This window comes from Episyrphus balteatus, chromosome 2 (genome assembly GCF_945859705.1).
Source record: "Episyrphus balteatus chromosome 2, idEpiBalt1.1, whole genome shotgun sequence".
Lineage (NCBI taxonomy): Eukaryota > Metazoa > Arthropoda > Insecta > Diptera > Syrphidae > Episyrphus > Episyrphus balteatus.
The window spans coordinates 102,295,684-102,314,875 of NC_079135.1; the positions used below are offsets into that span (position 1 = coordinate 102,295,684).

The following is a 19,192-nucleotide window of genomic DNA, read 5'->3' on the forward strand; positions in this document are numbered from 1 at the left end:
TTTCAGTGAGATAGTTTTTTTTTTCTACAACATTTAGTTTAATAATAAATTAATTGTATAATGCATAGCTCTATATATAATTTTAATATATTTTTCGATTGCATTTTTTTTTAACTTTAACATACGTGTAATTAAAAAAAAAAATTAAAATAAAAACAGAAAACTAAATTCTAAGGATAAAAGGGTTTTGTTGCATGTGTATGCGAGTATAGTACAGCAATGCAATGCATATAATTATTATGAGAGAGGTAAATTTTCATTAAAATGCAATTTCCGTATAAAGTAAAATCATATGGCGGCTAGAGTTGTTTGCGATAAAATATATCAGACCTAATTATGCTACGCTCCCTTAATAGGTTTGGAATTTAAAATACGTATTTTTATTATTTAGCTGTTGACATAACCATTTGGCGGAAGCAAAATATGTGGATAAAAAAAAAACGTACACATACACATTTGAATTAAATTTAAATTTTATTTTTCTACGAATTTTGTGTTATTCAAGGATATTTGTCAGGAAACTATTTCCAACACTGAATTTAGATGGAACTTTTTTTCGGTTTTGCGGTGGGTATAACACTCCGCATCACTTAATTGATTTCAGATTATTAAATAATAATAAGCACGAATTTTGGTAAGAGAGAATTAAGGACTAAAAAATGTTTCAGAAAAAAACATTTGAAATTTTGGACCTTAAATTTTTGTTACACTTTCATGAAAGATTGATATTAAAAACTCACAACATGGGTAACCAACACATTCTATGACAATGACAATAACATTGAGTGTTAAACTGAAATTAGATTAAAATTCAAAATATTTTGTGATGTTATTAATGTTTTTTTTTTTTTTATACATTATAATTAAATCACAGAAATTCATAAGCGCATTAATTTTTTTAATTTACATAACGTCACAAGTTTTTTAACATCATAAAATATATTATAGTTAACTGCAAATTTTAACAAAAAAAAAATAAAAAATTAAATAAATGTAATTTCATATTCAAATTAATTTTTTGTGTAAAAAACATTTTTTTTAAAGATTTTATCTGATTTTTAGTTGTAAAAATTAATTAATTAATAAATTGAAGAAAGTCGGACTAAAAAACTGGTTTAAAAAAAAAAATATATGAGGCGTTATATTTGAAAGTGGTATAAGTCCATTAAAAAAAAAAAAAACATTAATGTGACATTCAAACTAGCTGCAATAAAAAGGAATCTCTTTAATTAACGAAATTTTGCAGCCAAAAAAATGTGATAGATACTCCACTTTCATATTTGAAAAACAAAAAAAAAATCCGTTTAATTGTTGCTTTGAATTGAATAAATTGATAATTTAAAAAAAAAAAATTGCAAAATGTGGCTTATACCTACCACTTTCAAATATAACGACTCATAGTAGTAGTGTTTGATTTTATTTAAAACAAAATATTGAGATACATTAAACACAAAATATAGCATTAGCTTTTGCGGTCAGCCAGAAAAAAAAGAGTATTATTTAGTTAACATTACATAACATCAAATTGAATAATTACACGGTGTTACAAAAATGAGGTTTCAAAATATAGACGTTTTGTAGAGCTAGTCGCACTGATTACGAAACGGTATTTAAAAAGTCCCTAACACCCCCAAAATCTAGAGTTTGGGGCAAAAAACCTTCACCCATTAAAAAAAAATCTAGCTTCGTCAAATTTTTACCCATTTTCGATTTTTTTACAGTTTCTGATAGGATAAATATGTATACCTTTTGAACAATGTATAAAACATGTAACTCGATTAAACCACCTAGAATTTATAAGCTGTCAAAGTTCAAAAATTCCATTTTTTTTCGTCATTTACCCAACTTCGACATCAAATTAAAGTATATATTTTCACAACAACATGAAGTTTTAAAAAATATATTCTAAAATAATATTTATTTCCAAATAAAACGAGGTATTTTTTATAAAAATCAGTTCAAAATTGGCTTAGAAAAAAAAAATTTACGATTTCAACCCAGATACAGAAATTCGAACGTTTAGGCACCGCACACTGGGGAAATTTGTATGGGAGTGCGGAAAAAAACTCAATAAAAACTGAACCACTGAATCGATTTGGATGAAATTTTCAGGAATGGCAGCTTAAGTCGTAAGAAATCATTATTATTCATTTGCACCCACTGCCACGCCCTTTTAAAAATATTTTAAGAGTAATAAAGGATCCAGATATTGTTCTTAGAAAATCTAAAAACTGCTATTAACAATTTACTTGTACCTCAAGCTTTTTTTTTATTTGTTTGTATTATTGGAACATTACATTAAATGGAAACGAATAACTCATTATACTGTTGTCTAGGTCCACGTCCACGCAAAATGAAAAACCCGAATTATAGTTGAAAAATACTCAAAAAACCACTTCTATCACATTTTATACAATTTAAAATATATTGGCATCACACATTTTTCAAGACTTTATTCTGTTAAGAGAGCCATTACTCACTTAAATGACTCTGATTCTTCTTAGTAAAGGCATCTATTCTGTGACATTCTTCGTATGAAATGCTAAAAACTGCCATTATTATAAAACATATAAGCTACATACCTATGTATAACGAAAATTCATTTTTCTGAAGCAAGGTCAGCAAATCAAATGTAGTTTTAAGAAGTAGATTTATAAAAAAAATCATGTGTGTCATCGGCAACAGATCTCCACAGGTGTTTTGAGGTATTTTTCAAGGTTTTCAATTTTAGATTGTGTAACTTGTAGAACACATACCGTTATGTGTGATATATATTACACAAAAGGTAAAATTATTAGCATGCGTATTAAAGTTAAATCAAATTTTCTATATCTATAAAAACAAAAAAGTTATAATCAATTGATTTTTCCTGTCACTTTTTCGTTTCATCGTGTTTCAAATCACTACGATACTAAAGAAGTTTTCACTTCAAAAAGTGTTGCGAATTAATTTTACTTTCTCCATTTGTCTTTTTGGATAAGGATCTCTAGCTTGCAGCCAAAAAAATAAAAATCTGACAAAAAGGAGATTTTCTACTTTTCAATTTTCTCGAAAACTAGAAGACATAGAAACATATGGTTTTCAGTGTTTGGTAAGGAATCAATTAAGGCAGTTTTCTTTATCATTTAATTTTGTATTCAAATCCCCAGTGTTGACAAAAATAGTATTGGACGTGTTTTTTTTTTTTTTTTTTTTTTTTTTTTCAAAATTTTGACATTGAAATTGATTATTTCAAAAACAATTAACTTTAAGAACTTAATTTAACAACTAGAATTGAGCGTAATGTTCTGGCTTTTAAAAAAGGTATCATTTATAACTGTAAGTGTTACCATTGATTTTTAATATTTTTTTTTGTTATTTTAAGTAATTTTTAAGAAAATCATTTTTGCGACCAAATAAAGTTTTCAATTGCCAGTAAAACACGCAGTGGCACCTGGTGGCACCCAAATTTAGCCTCTATCGAAAGGTAATTTCATAAGGAAAATGTTTTTAATAGTCTCTACTCTAACTGTAGGCAAGTGTAGCTAAAATTATATAATACAAAAATATGAAAAAATCAAGCCATTTTTTTCTCTTTTCTTTAAATAATCATATAAAATAATTAACATCTTTAAAATTGATAATTTATTCGATTTACAATAGACAAATTATGGTATCTTTACGGAAAAATAAAAGTTTATGAGTCAGCTCAAGCAAAAAAGAATTACACAACTTTAATTTCAAGGTATTTTCACTTCGTTTTTTATACTTTCAACAACTTGTCCCTTTACAAAGCTCTAAAAAGTAAACTAAAAGTCCGATTTTAGTAATTCTTTCTGATTTTTATTCAGATTTTATTCTAAAATTTAGAAATAGTATTGAAAATGTTCTCCGAGGTACTTAACATTTTTGACTTTTTTCCGCAAAATCCCCAGTGTGCACCGTACAAAAATGTTATTTTGGCACGTAGTACGATAACTAGGGCTCCAGGATTTGATAACGGTTTTTTGTAGAGGAGTTCAATACAATCATTTTTTACTATAGGAAGGGGGTCTAAAAAAAATTATCAAAATAAAAAAAAATTATTAAAAAACAACGGCAACACTTACAGTTATAAGTGATACCATTTCCGAAAGGGAGAATTGTACATTTAATTGTAATTTTAAAATCAATATATTTCAACCAATAGTAAATAATAATAATCGAAAAAAATTTAAAAAAAAACTCATTAATTTCTGTTTTTGTCCAGACTGTGAATTTTAATGAAAAATTGACTCATGCAGAAACCTCCCTCAATTGATTCCGTATTAGGGCTGTAAAAGTAACGACAAAATGAGTACCCGCATGTATACGTTACTTTTGATAGTAGTACCCGCATCAATAATATCGTTAATCGCTACTTTCGTATGTTTCGCATTTTTCGCATATTTCGTATGTTTCGTGTGTTTCGCATGTTTCGTTACTTTCGTTACTTTCGCATGCTTCGTGTGTTTCGTACATTTCGTATATTTCATGTATTTGATACGTTTCGTATGTTTGGTATTTTAAGTATGTTTCGTACATTGGTATAAGGTAGTAAAATTTTTTTTTTTTGAAAAAAAAAAAACAAAAACAATTTCTGTAATCTAAGCTACATTTTAAGGCCATAAACATTAAAATTAGTTGCGGCATTCTCATGTAATAAGAGTTTAAAGGTAGCTTTATTGAATTTTTTTCGTTTTTTTTTTTAATCAAACGTGGAAACTTTTTTGATTTTTTTCCAAATTTTTAGACAAAACTTTGGTAATTTTTTGTTTATATTCTTTCAGTAATCTTATCACAATTCTTTAGAGACCTTTAAATATTAACACTTCAATACAACCATGTCGAACAATTTTTCATTTATTTTTTCTATTGAGAGTGATTTTCAAACCTCGTTTTCTCTGCTTTTTTTTGTGTTGAAAATTTTGCACCGAAAATAAACTAATTTTTTGAAAAACCAAAAAAATTTTGTACATTCTTAAGCTAAATATCAATCAAGGGGCACGGTAGTGCCCAGCCAAGTTCTCTAGCAACTTCGGCACTACACCCTTATTTACAGGAAACAACTCAGGCCATTTTCGACCCCCCTCTAACTTCCACACCAAAGATGCTAGAAATTTCAAACTCGCTACATTTGTTGAGCTGGTCAAAACCAAACACCTCGTAAAATTTCAGCCTCCTACGATGAGTAGTTTCTGAGATATAGGGCTTTTAAAATCGCAAAAACCGTAACTGACTCACTGACTCACTGACTCACTGACTCACTGACTCACTGATTCACTGACTCACTGACTCACTGACAGATCATCAAAATTATGGAGAACTTCCCGATATCGTAGAAACTTGAAATTTTACACGGTGATAGGACTTGTGGTGTATACAAAGGAAAAAATCGAAAACTTGAGATTTTCAATTCAGGGGGCGTGGCATCCGCCCATTTCCGCTGAATTATCATAAAATATTATAGAGCACTTCTGATTATCGTAGAACCTTGAAATTTGGTAGAATGGTAGAGCTGATAGTTAATACAAAGGAAAAAATTTAAAATTTGAGAATTTCAGCCAGGGGGCGTGGCAATCGCCCATTTCCGCTGAATTTTCATCAAATATTATAGAGTACTTCTGATTATCGGAGAATCTTAAAATTTGGTAGAATGGTAGAGCTGATAGTTTATACAAAGGAAAAAATTTTAAATTTGAGAATTTCAGCCAGGGGGCGTGGCAACCGCCCATTTCCGCTGAATTTTCATTAAATATTATAGAGCACTTCTGATTATCGTAGAATCTTAAAATTTGGTAGAATGGTAGAGCTGGTAGTTTATACAAAGGAAAAAATTTAAAATTTGAGAATTTTAGCCAGGGGGCGTGGCAATCGCCCATTTCCGCTGAATTTTCATCAAATATTATAGAGCACTTCTGACTATCGTAGAATCTTGAAATTTGGTAGAATGGTAGAGCTGGTAGTTTATACAAAGGAAAAAAATTTTAATCTGAGAATTTTAGCTTTAAAAATCGGTAATTTAAAGAAAAATTGTCAAGAGAACAATCAGCATTTTGTATACAAATTTAAAGCCAAGCTTTAGAACTTGGTACACTTTTACATTTCAGTACTTTTTGTGCTAGCATAACTTCAACATATTAGAACTTGGCTCTTTTTTTAACAGTAATGTTTTTGTTGTGATACCATTAACACCAAGGCCATAAACAGATTGGTTGCGTCGTGGATATACATATTTCGGCCAAATAGAGAAAATACAAAAACGTCTGTTTTGATATTTCGGTATAAATTATCGATAACACAATGATTATTGAACCTTGAAAATTGAAAATCGGGACAAAAGTAAACTCCAGATAATTATCTGCAGTTAGCATTCTGACTATGGTTACGATACCGACACGAGATGCGAAATGCGACAAATTGAGTGTATCACTTCATTTACATCGGATTTAGTATTGAAACTGGAATCGCGTCGTAACTCGTATGTTTCGTATCTCGTACGTTTCGTATGTTTCGTTACTTCAGTACCCAGTAACGAAGCATAGGAGTAACGATACTGTTTAGAAAGTAACGTTTAGTTGCTCGTTACTGAAGTGAATACCCGCATTTTAGTAACGAATGCATACGATTTGCTACAGCTCTATTCCGTATCGAATAGTGAAAACTATATGTTTCTATGCCTTCTAGGTTTTGAGGAAATGGAAAAAAAAAAAATAATTAAAAAAAAAAACATCTGATAAAATTACTTTTCAATTTCCTTAAAACCTAGAAGGCATAGAAAAATAGACATATACAACCTTGAAAAACAGTATTCAAAATTAAGTATGTACCTAATCATCTGAAAGTTTCAAGCAAATTTGTCCATCTGATTAGGCCCTTGCTCTAGCTGATGAACAAATAGAAGGACATGGAAAGATTGACCCAAACAACTTTTTTTACCTTTTAAATAGCTTTGTCAGGACCAACTTTTGGTACCCGATTAAAAAAATTAAAATTGCATTATTTTAGGCTCAATGATCTAAAAATGAAACAAAATTGAAGATTGATAAACTTACACTACATACAAATTATTAAGAAAACAAATTAAAATCAAACATGTATAAAGGAGAAAAATGAGCACTTTTATATTGCTGATAATTATTGTGCAAATTTTTGTTAGTGTGAATCATTTGAAAAAAAAAAAATCTTAAAAGTTTGATTAAAAATATTGTTACCCTTTGTCTAAAAATTCGGAATTTTCAAAAATTTTCTCCAAATCCATCGAATGAGACATCAAAAAAAGGACTCTTTAGACTCTATTCATAATTGAAAACCAAGAGTTTGTAGGAGTTGGGGTTGTTTAATTATTTGCAATCGAAATATTATTATTTTTTTTTTTTTCATTCGGAGTAATTTTGGTATTTGTTCCAAGAAAGAATTTTAAAGCATCAAATCAAGAAAACGCATAAAATATCTTGGAATTGGAAGTGCCCTTCTGATTTGGGGTTATTTTTGAGCAACTGAGCAACTTAAAATAAATGCAGCATCGAAAAAAAAAATTCGATTTTGACGAGATTTAAGAGAGTTTTGAATAGCAATATTTTCGAATCTTTTTGAGTCAAAGATATAGCCTGAGAGCAAAAATGTTGAAAACTTTGTATTTTTTAAGACTGCATACATACAAAAGCTTAGTATTTAAGAGCTTAAATCAATAAAGTTGAAAAATTTGTTTGATAATGCATAATTTGACACTGTTGCTTCCAGTGCCTAACTTTAAATAGGCATGTATGTTAAATCCACAAAACAACAAAAAATTGTTTTCAAAAATTGAGAAATGTGTAAGGCGAAATAAGAGCTGGGGGGAGGAGTATGTCAATTTGTATTTATTTACAGTTTACACTAGCCCAAAATTTTGTTTAAGCCTCAGTTTAGTCTTATCACCCATAGTTATGAAATAGCGGCACAATTTCTAAAAAAAAATGTGAAAAGGCCTATTTTGATTGCTTTTCTAAATTGATACCAAATGTACGAAAACATTTTTTAACAAAGAAAACTTAATTTCTTTGTAGGGAATTAAATGAAATTTTCAAATATATCCTTAAATTTTCTATGGAGTGATCCGTTGTTGAGATATTGATAGTCAAAGTCAAAAGTATGGTTTTTGGTTCGAGGACTGATATTGTAGTCTAAAAAAGATCGTAAAAGTTTGAAACAAAAATAATCTTGAAGCCAAATAAAAAGCCTTTCTAAAAATTATTATCGTTTCATCACAAAAAATGTTCCCACTTATTTATGAGAAACGTAAAAACAAAAAAAAAAAATTTGAAAATTTTGGTTTTTGAACAGTTCCAACGATTAACTTATTTTACTGTTAGAAATAAAATATTTAGTCATAAAATCCTAAGACTAGAAGAATATAGCTTTTACATGCTTTTTGATTTGTCATTATGCGATCATTTTTAAATGAGATACAGCGTGTCGAAAATCACTAAAAAAAATCACAATTTTTTTTGTTCCCTTAATTTTTTGGGCTAGTGTAATTTAGAATTAAAAAGAAAATTCTTGTGCCACCAAAACCTTATTTGAACCTACTATAAAAAGATGTTGAATAATTGTTTGTTTTATTCGGATATTATATTTCCATTGGAAGTTATTTCCCTTTTTAAATGGCATTGGACATTTGGATCGATTCATTCTTCATTAAATTCAAAGCCGCCTTTAAAACGGAAAATTTTAAAATTTGAATGCGATTTGACAGATCTTTAATTGAGACTTTAATATAATATAGATGGAATAAATTGGGGTTGTGTGGGGATTTAATTTGAAACTGAGTATTATTTGGTGCCCACTTTGGCTAAATGGTCAACAGTTTCACTCGGTAGCAATTCGATTATCGGCAGAATAGTTTTGCTTCATTTTAAAACGATAATTAGTTTTTATTATACGATATCGTTTTGACAATTGAAATTTTACTTTCGTGAGTTAATAATCCTGAAAATGGTATTGCTTGAACTATACAACGGAGCACTAATTCGTTTTTAGATGCATCAATGTATATATTATGTTCGATTTTATCGAACAATTCAGGGACTTATTGCAATCACCGTTAACATTGCAAATGCCACAAAAACAAAATTAATGGTTGAAATGTCGGAAAAGTTCAGTCAAGATTAGACTGAAGTATTTTAATACGGTTCACCAGAGTCATCCCCAACAAACAAACAAAAAAAAATCATGTGTGCAATTCACACGTGATTGAAGTGAAACCTTAAAATCGAAAAAATATAACTTTTTTTTATTCCATCACTTTTTTTATATGACAACCTACAATAAATTTTATTACATCTTATTGTTTCAGCTCAAAATATTTATATCGACCATGTCTATACAACATCTACAAAAAAGAGCTAGAATTTTTTTTAACCCAATTAGTTTTCATAAAAAAAGCAAAACAATCAATTTCTTTTCTCTTCTAACGCCATTAAATCCATTTTTTAAAAGACAACCTATAATAAATTTTATATCATTATTATTTCACCTTTTATATGACGCTTCAATCATATTTCTACCATGCCTACAAAAAAAGTAAGAATTTTTTACAGCCAACCATGTCGAAATTTCAAACTGAGATTACGGTAATTCCTCTACTTCTGGCTGGTCATCGGCAACAAATCTTCACAGGTGTTTTGAGGTATTTTTCAAGTTTTTCAATTAAAGATTATATAACTTCTAGAGCACGTACCGTTATGTGTGATATATTAAATGAAAGGTAATATTATCAGCATGCGTATTAAAGTTAAATAAATTTGTTATGTCCTCTAGATCAAAAGATATAACGTGTTTTCACCGTTATCTCAGAATTTTGAATATGAAATTAATTGAAGCTTTGCACAATCATAATTTATTTAATTACCTATCTACTGTATAAATTTCATTCATCTAACTATTAAAACAAAAAAGTTATGATCTATTGATTTTTCGTGTCGCTTTTTCGTTTCATCCTGTTTCAAATCACTACGATACTAAAGAAGTTTTCACTTCAAAAATTAATTTTGACTAGAATTATCGTTTCAAAAATGACGGTGAACTCCCAGGCTCAATTCCCGGCGTTAATATTTTTTTTTTTATTTCTGTTTAAAAGTAAAATGTTTTTAAAGAAATAAATATTACGCATACGCCCGAGTGTACAATTGAATCTTTATTTTAAACATAATGTATATTGCAATAATTATTTTGGTAATATCTTTCAAAACCGTGTTCTTAATTTCACTATCAAGAACACAGGATGTTTTAATTGAATTCTTTTACATTATTTCTTCTTACGAAACTATCTTCTCATTTTCCTCGCTTCTAGTATAAATTAAAATCTATGTATACCACCACCCTACCCTACAATATAGAAAAAATTGGCTACTGCCCTGATATTCCCCAATCCAAGGCCATGGTCAATGCATACCCAACGTTAAACTTACCCAAGGCCTAAGCTTTTAAAATATTCAAACACATGCATGCAAATCGCAAAATCTATTCAAACCAAAACAAAAACATTGCCAGGAATTTTTGCTTGTTTGTGAAATTTGATATTATATCAATCAAAATAAATACGACTTCTGCTTTTACCTACTCTTGGAAAACATTCCTTTTTTTGTAATCAATTCAAAAAATACAATTAGTAGTTTTAAAAGTACCTACTCAATAAAATGCTAACAAATAATATTAAACTTGTTTTCATATGTTAATTTTCATGTTTACAAAACAACGCATATCCTTAAAAAAAAAAAACAACAACAACACCCGAAATTTAGATTTGCAATTCAAATGTCCAAAAATATTTGTGGATAAAAAAAAATCAAATATCCCACCGCTCAGTATTAAATTCCATTTGTTCACATAACAAATGAATCAAAATGGAAAAAATTATTCATGACGTTTCACCAAATGTTTTTTTTTTATATATTTCCCCTACATTTTTTCCATTAAAACTTAGCGAATTTGCCTAAATAGAACGCCAATTATTTGAAATAGATCCAATAGAGAATTTTAGTTTAGAGAACACAGTCCAACGTTTCGCATTTCATTGGTTTTGCGTTGTTCTTAATTTTTTTTCTATTTTCTAATAAAAATACATTTTAGACGAAAAGAACGACCACTAAAAAATAACCAAATAATTGGCTTAAAATATCAAAAATATAGAAAAATTTTAATGCAATTTTAATATTGGCTGCGGAATTTCTATTGATAAAAAGGATACACTCAATGGAATAAAATAGTGCTTCAAAAATTTAATTTCATTTTCATAGTTTTTTAAAAAAAAGTGTATAGCTGAAGTTTGTTAAAAAAAAAAAAAAGATGGCTGAACTGACAAGGCTTGTGTACCAACAACTTTTATATTTAAATGACTCTTTTCATAAAGGTAAAAGTTAGCATGAAAATATTCAAAAGTAAAGTGAAAAAAAACGGTGTTTGTATTACAGATCCACGTGTTCAACATCTACCATTAGTTGGGTCACCTTTTCCTGTTCTTGCAATTGTAACAGTGTATGTGTTATTTGTTAAAAAATGGGGACCACAATGGATGGAAAACCGGAAACCGTTAAATGTGAAGCTATTAATACGATTGCACAATGTTGTACAGATTGTTTTAAACGGATATGCTCTGACACTTGTAAGTATTGTCAATTCGTTTGAAATTATTCTTAACCCTCTGTCAGCACACGGGTGCGAATTTGGCAGGACAAAAGTGGTAACAGAAAAGTGTATTTATAAGAGTGAAAATATATTTTTTTGGAATTGTGAATACAGTATTCGAATTCCTCGGAAAATTCTACATCAATTTCAAATATGATTCTCCATAAAATAGTGAGACCGAAAAAAGTTCTAGCGCCATGAAAAAGTATAAACCAAATTCGAAAAAAAGAGATTCACAACTTCTAAGCTTGCATCGCGAATTTTCATATACTTTCAATATAGTGACTTAAATCCTACTCCTACTAAGAGTTCAAAACTTCCATGTTTTTCAACAAAGGAGTTACTAATTATTTTCATCCCTATGAGTTCGGAGTTATTCCGAACTATTCTGCGACTGTAATTCCATTAATTTTTTGTTCACATTTCTTCTTTGTTCAGAAGTTCTTAAAATTTACCCATATACAAAAATGGAAATAATTCCGATACATTTAATGTAACAAATACATATTTTGAATAATAAATTTTTAAATAAAATTTAACTAACTCTCGTAATATTGCAGAAATTATTCTGAAACTATAAAAATTCTATTCAATTTGCGTCACGTGTGTAAATAGCTAAAGAGCTGTGACGAGAGCGTCACAAGTTATTCATAAAATTTATTAAAAAGTTCATATTGGGTTAGGATATTTGATTCATTATATTTTCAATGCGTGTGCATATAGGTTTCATTGACATTTGGAATTTTGCAAATAAGCTGCAAGTTTGTGTATCCAAGCTTATAAATGTAGGTATATAATAAGTAAGGGTGTCTCAGATTTTTAAATATTTTATGACGAAGCATAGGCCCAGTGACAAACAACTTTCAACCATTCTTGTGAACGTGTAATAAATTTGCAAGAATAAAAGGGACCTACAATTAACTTAAAAATATGAAAAAAACAATATAATCCAGTCAAATAAGGGTTTAACCTCGGAATGAATGCTAATAGAATTTTTTTTTTTTTGCTCAATACTTTCGTTTTGGGATTCTATAACATACCTCAAAAGTCTAGAAAAATCTCATGTCCGCAAGTCGCGATTTTCAAGGTCAAAGATGAAAAGGTGCCAAACTGTGAATAGAACAATAATATAAAGTTTGGTTATAATCAGACTTTATCTTCTGCCTCCGGTTGCCCAGCTAAGTTCTCTATGAACTTTGGTCCTAAAACCTTAGGAAAAAACTCAGGCCTTTTTCGAACCATTCTAACTTTAGTTTCAATAATGTCAAACATTTCACACTAGTTTTAATTGTTAACATAGTCCAAATCAAGCTCCTCAAAAACTTTCAGCTACGTCGGATTAGTAGTTTCTGAGTAAAAGGCCTTAAAAATCGCAAAAAGAGTAGCTGATTTACTAACTAACACACTAACTAACATATGATAAAAATTATGACAAACTTCTAGTTTTCATAGAAACTTGTTATGGTCATGGGTCTTGAAGTACATACAAGGAACAAAAATCGAAAAATTGAAATTTTACATTCAGGGGGCGTGGTAACCGCCCATTTTGGCAGAATTAATATCAATTATTAAAAAGTATACTTCTGAATACCCTAGAATCTTGAAACTTGGTAGAATTGTAGTTAATGCAAAGGAAACATATTCAAACTTACGATTTTCTACCTTTGAGGCGTGGTATCCCCTTAAAAATAATAAAAGAAATATATAATGTTTCATAAATTAATTAACAAGTCTTAGAAAAATGTAGTTTTGGTTTTTTTTTTTTTAATTTATTAAAAACGACAAAACATTTTTGCATCCGGTTTTCTGTTTTTGCTTACAAACAAATAAGAGCATTGAATTTTGAAAACTTAAATAGTACTTAATCACATAAAATTGAAAAAAAAAAAATTAGTTTGCAAATTTAATAAAATTTTTTTTCAAAATTTTGATTTTGAAAATTAATTAATTTTTCAAAAACTGTTTTATAAAACAGCTTTATTTGAAAGCAAAATAAAAAATAGATTTTGGGCTTAACAAAAAGGTATAACATGTTGTTGTAGGTATAACCGTTTTATTATTTTTTCCTAATTAAATCATTTTTTTTTTTTAGAAAATTGCCCCTCCTGACTAAACGGGGGCGAATATTAATCCCCTCCAATACGATTTTTTTCTTGTCCGGACCCAACCTTCACGCTTCAGCTTTTTGGCACATGCTCTTGAATTAGATTTTATAAGAAATGAGATAATAATCAATTAAGCAAAACATGGTGGTGGTTTTTAGGCAAAAATCAACTTTTTCAAAAATTAACCCACAATCCGGAGGCACTTAAAGTTAAAATAATGAAATGAAATTTTACTTATAAGCTAACCGAACCATTTAGCACCTCTTAATCGCTGAGCCTTTTTGAAAATCCAAAAAATTGTATTTGACCCACCCTAATACACATATGATACATTATTTCAAGGTATTTTTAAATGCTGATTCCAAAAAATCTAAAATCAAGGCAATCTGACGTCTCTGAAAAAAGTTATACCTGTTTTTCATCTGTCAACACATATTATTAGGTATAACAGTTTCAACTTACTACCGAAGAACCCTTAAAAGTTATGGTAGCGGAACCAAATTTTGCATGAAGGTTTTTATATCCATTATCATTAAGAATCAAAGCATCATTAAGCATTAAAAAAATACCTTGAAATCATGTATCATATGTGTATATAACACCATCGTCTATTTTTGCTAATTTTGAAAATCTCCATTTCGCGCTTTGACCTTGAAAATCGCGACTTGCGGGCATGAGATTTTTCTAGACTTTGGAGGTATGTTATAGAATCCCAAAACGAAAGTATTGAGCAAAAAAAAATTCTATTAGCATTCATTCCGAGGATAAACCCTTATTTGACTGGATTATATCTTACAGAGTATAACTATACAGTAAATAAATGAAATGGAATGAAATTGAAAAGTTAATTAGAAAGTAACATTACAAAATAAATATAATCTTCCTACATTCAAATCGAAATTTAGGATTACGACAAACCAAGAATTGCTATTATTGATAAAGTAAACCCATAAAAATTTTTCCCCCTTAAAATTCCCGAATTCTCCTATATCTGGGAGGACATGGCGTTCCTATAAGATGATTTGATCCATTTAAACTGTGTCGATCATCTCTGGGGAAATGGTACGGCAGTTTAACATTCGCCTTTGCTGGGTGGTGCCGGACCACAAAGGATATTTAACCAAATTGAAGAGCTGATGAATTTGCCAAAAGTGGAAGTGATACCCTTATTACGATATAAGGTCAACATAGGTATCCCCGCAGCTACGTGTAAACTAATGCTATAAAACAAGAAGCTACAAATAAAACAAACATTTAGGTGAAATTATATCACCACCATGCATAGCGACTAAAAAATTAAAGTTTCAAATAGTTCAACGACATGCGGAAGAAAGAACATCGTAGTCACGGAGTATGACTGGTTTGATAGATGGTATTAGATGTTACTCTTTTTACTTGCGATATAGGTACTATAGGGCAAGTTTAGGATTCGTAAAAAAAAATCGTACTCGAGATGACAATTTTACGTTGCATTATACGATGATGGAGAATGCCAAAAAAGTGGGTCCGGCAATTCTGTCTGTCTGTCTGTCTGTGTGTCTGTCTCTATCTGGAGCTGGAGCCTAAACGAGTGAAGTGATTTTCTTCAAACTTGGTATTTAGCAGTTTTGGGTGATTCCCTAGAGGGGAAATTGAAATTTTATTTTTATGACCAAAACTAACGGTACCTGCCATATAACGGAAATACAAAAGTTATTTTTTTTTTCAAAAACGGCTCTAATGATGTTGATTAAAATTTTTGTGTGTAGTATTACACATAAAAGCCAACTTTTGAAATAAAAAAAATATTGGCAGTTACCGTTTATAACTGTACAAGAACGGTTTTTTTGGTTTCTAAATATCTCGTACAAGACTCACCCGATTTCAACGAATTTTTTTATACAAAAGCGTTTAAGTAGAAATTATATTAAAATTAAAGAAAATTTTCAAAAACTACATTTTTGGAATTTTAAAAAATATTTCAAATTTTTTTTCGAAAAATCAATTTTTTGAAAACGTTTTCACGAAAAATTTTGAAATTTCGTTTTTTTGTGTAAATTAATTATTTCTTCAAAATGGCATACCTTCCAACTTTTTTTTTGAAAAATGTTAGAAAATTTTATATATAAAAAATTATTTTTTTAAAAAACGACTCGAACGACTTTCGAAATTTTTATTTATACAAGAAATAAAATGGCATACTTCGTTTTTTGTGAAAGATCATTTAAAACGGTGTTTTATTTATTATAAAAAACAAATTTTATTTTTTACACTACTTATGAAATTTCTTCAAAATATCAAATTTTAAATTTCTTGAATAAAACGCTTGAACATTAAAGTTACTTTAAGCATAAGAGCAAGTACGTGCGACCCCAGTCGTGCAATTTATTTTGATCTCGTTCGACCTACGAAGTTTCATATATGCGTGGTTGTTGGTGCATTTTCAATTTCAGTGAAAGATTTCTTTACTTTTTTTCTAATAAATTAGGCATTTTATTGCAATAAATATGTAACTTGTAGTTTTTGGGAATTCTGGGACACATTTTACGAATATGTTATTGGCGATGTGAAAAGGTAACAATATCTATCAGCTCTTCTGCCAGTTCGATATGCATTTCGAAAAAATGTGTGTTACCTTAAGGCTCAAGGTGGATTGAGTGTCTAGTCTTACGCTGTTTTTTTTACTTTTATGGGTTTAATATAGTCATAAAAAAAAACTCCTTTACTACATAAGGTTTTGGTACAGCTCTTTTGTTTATCCATATTGTGAAAAGGATGGATGTTTTTTTATCGAACAACCTCAAAGCCAATCCACGGATGAGAAAAAGCAGCCATATATCTTTGCTGCCGGGTACAAAGGGGTTAAGTCAAAAAAATCGATTTTCGGATTTTTATTGGACTTCAATCAGTTTTTTTTTTTCTCTTGTTTGTTCCTATCGCCATAGCTTTAGCGTATCTCTTGCTGTTAGAAATGATTCGGTACAAAGGGTTTAAGTCAAAAAAATTTAAAATGGTGTGGTACTAAGGGCGTAAGTTGACTTAACTCCTTTGTTTTTACATTAATTTTTAGTTTTTAAGTATAAAAATTGATCCTAAGGCGTTAAGTCAAAAGCAAGACAGAAAACGAAAAACCATTTTTCTACAGTATTATATTATTCCAAAAAGAATTCTCACATTAGGTAATTAATCACATTTATATTTCCAACTTCCTTTTATAAATTAAACTTTGTTATCAATGTAAACAAAGATTTTTCTTGACTTAACACCTTTCGACCAAGTTTATTTTTGAAGACTAAATGGCTCTAAAGTGTTAAGTCAACACAAATTTTTTTTAAGAACGGTCATTTTCTGGTCAACTGGATATTAAAAAAAGATCTTATAGATGATGTTTCTGCATCATTACTTTTTTAAAATAATAATATTCAGATTAACAAACAAAAATTGAAACTTCAATTTCATTTTCCTCGAAATAACCTTTTCTGACTTAACACCTTTGTACCCGGCGCCAAAGATATAATCACATCAAACCATTTGACCTGTCATTGACCTACCAGAAATATAAGCCACATATTTGGAAGGCAAAATGTACAGCGACCGCTGGATTCTATCAACTGTTTATCGCATTTTGTACCTATTTTTTTTAACTGAATGCAGAATATCTCAAGAACATTGTTTAAAAATATTAAGTCGTTTAGAACAATATTGACAAATATATATATGTGCAATTAATTATAAAGTGGACATTGCTAAAAAAAAATTTTAAAACTAGCATTAAGCTTATTATAATTTAAATTATTAAGCAAATACATCATGTATGTATATATTGTTCCTTTTGTTTCAAAAAATAAACACTATTAAATTGTTTACCTAAATAAAATTTTAAAATTTGTTATTTTCCTGAAACCATGCAAAAAGTGACTTAGTCCATTTTAATAACTAAGACGTGTTTCAGTTTTAGCGTTTTCCAATCAGTTTTACTATACCTTAAAGAATTTATTCTGATTTATACTGATGATTCAAATATTTTCGTCCGTTTAACGTCACTTTCACTTCATAAAAATTTATTGATGAATAATTTCTATTAGTCTAATGCCCAGTCAGTGCATCAACTTTTGAAAATTAAGTATTCTTCTGAATTTTAAGTAAACTGAACTTAGCAAACGTTATTCATTTTGCATTTTCAATTATTTTTTTTTTTTTTTTTTTTATGGTAACGATGAAACGATGCATTCAAATTTTCGATTAGATTGAAAATTAGAAACAACCTTTGTTTTCATATTTAAGTGGGTAGAAAATCAAGGACTTTGAAGTGATCTATTTTTACACATGTGGCTGATCTATAAACTTTCATTTCAGGGCTTTTTTAACTCATATTACAACGAAGACTTTAGTTTAACCTGTCGACCTGTAGATATGACAGACACTTCACCAAGCGCGTTGGGATTGCTACACGCTACTTACATCTATTACCTTACAAAGTATTTGGATCTCTTCGACACGGTAAGCCCTTAAAATTAAGTTTTTAAATATAAATTATTGACAGCTTTTTTATATCGTTGTAGGTATTTTTCGTTCTGCGAAAAAAGAACAGTCAAATATCTTTCCTGCATGTTTATCATCATGCCATAATGGTGGTTGCAGTTTGGCTTTACATAACCAATTTCTTTGGTATGAAACAAATAGTTTTTAAGGATCCTTAAATATTTATTATTTTATATATTATTTTTCTTGTTTTTATTGAATATTTGCAGGAAGTCATCCAACAATGTTGGGCATACTCAATTCATTGGTTCATGTTGCAATGTACACTTATTACTTCCTTTCGTCCATGGATTTAAAATTAGATTTGCTACCCTGGAAGAAGAGAATTACACAAATACAAATTCTACAATTTTGTTATTTGACATTTCATTTTAGCATGCCATTGATAAATAATTGGTGTAATTTGTCATTTAATTTTATGAATGCAATAGCAGTGATACAAAATGTATTTATGGCATCTATGTTTTTAGAATTCTATTATAAGGCTTATATTAAGAGAGATACAAATAAAACTAAATTAAAGTAAAGTGTGTATGTTATTTTCTTATATGTGTGTTTATTAATAAATACAATTTTAGTTATATTAGCCCAGGGAAATTAGTAATTTAAATCGCATTTTTCGCGGGACAAAATTTTTTTCATGGAATGTGTTCGGGTGGTTGTCCTTATCATAAAAGTCAATTTGTTGGGAAAATTGGAGGTTGGGAACAGCCGCCATCTTGGAAAAGAGATTGGTAGCGTTTTTATTGAATAGCTCCATTGTTATTCATTTTAACAGAAAATGACAAAGGTAGGACTTATTAACAATAAAATTATCTAAACAATGATATACAAAACAATTCCGTGAGTTGATTAAATAAAATTTTATAGTTGGTCAAAGTGCGGGTTTGTATCGCAAGGTT

General features: G+C 29.1%; 1 protein-coding gene across 1 annotated transcript; it reads left to right on the top strand.

Annotated features, from left to right (window-relative positions):
• The first annotated feature begins 11,014 nt into the window (after positions 1–11,014).
• LOC129908762 (elongation of very long chain fatty acids protein 7-like) lies at positions 11,015–18,817 on the top strand. The gene is made up of 5 exons (XM_055985510.1): positions 11,015–11,389; positions 11,451–11,641; positions 18,105–18,248; positions 18,311–18,416; positions 18,500–18,817. Exons 1-5 carry the CDS (start codon positions 11,326–11,328, stop codon positions 18,814–18,816), a joined length of 822 nt encoding a protein of 273 aa, XP_055841485.1. The 5' UTR covers positions 11,015–11,325; the 3' UTR covers position 18,817.
• The last annotated feature ends 375 nt before the right edge of the window (positions 18,818–19,192 follow it).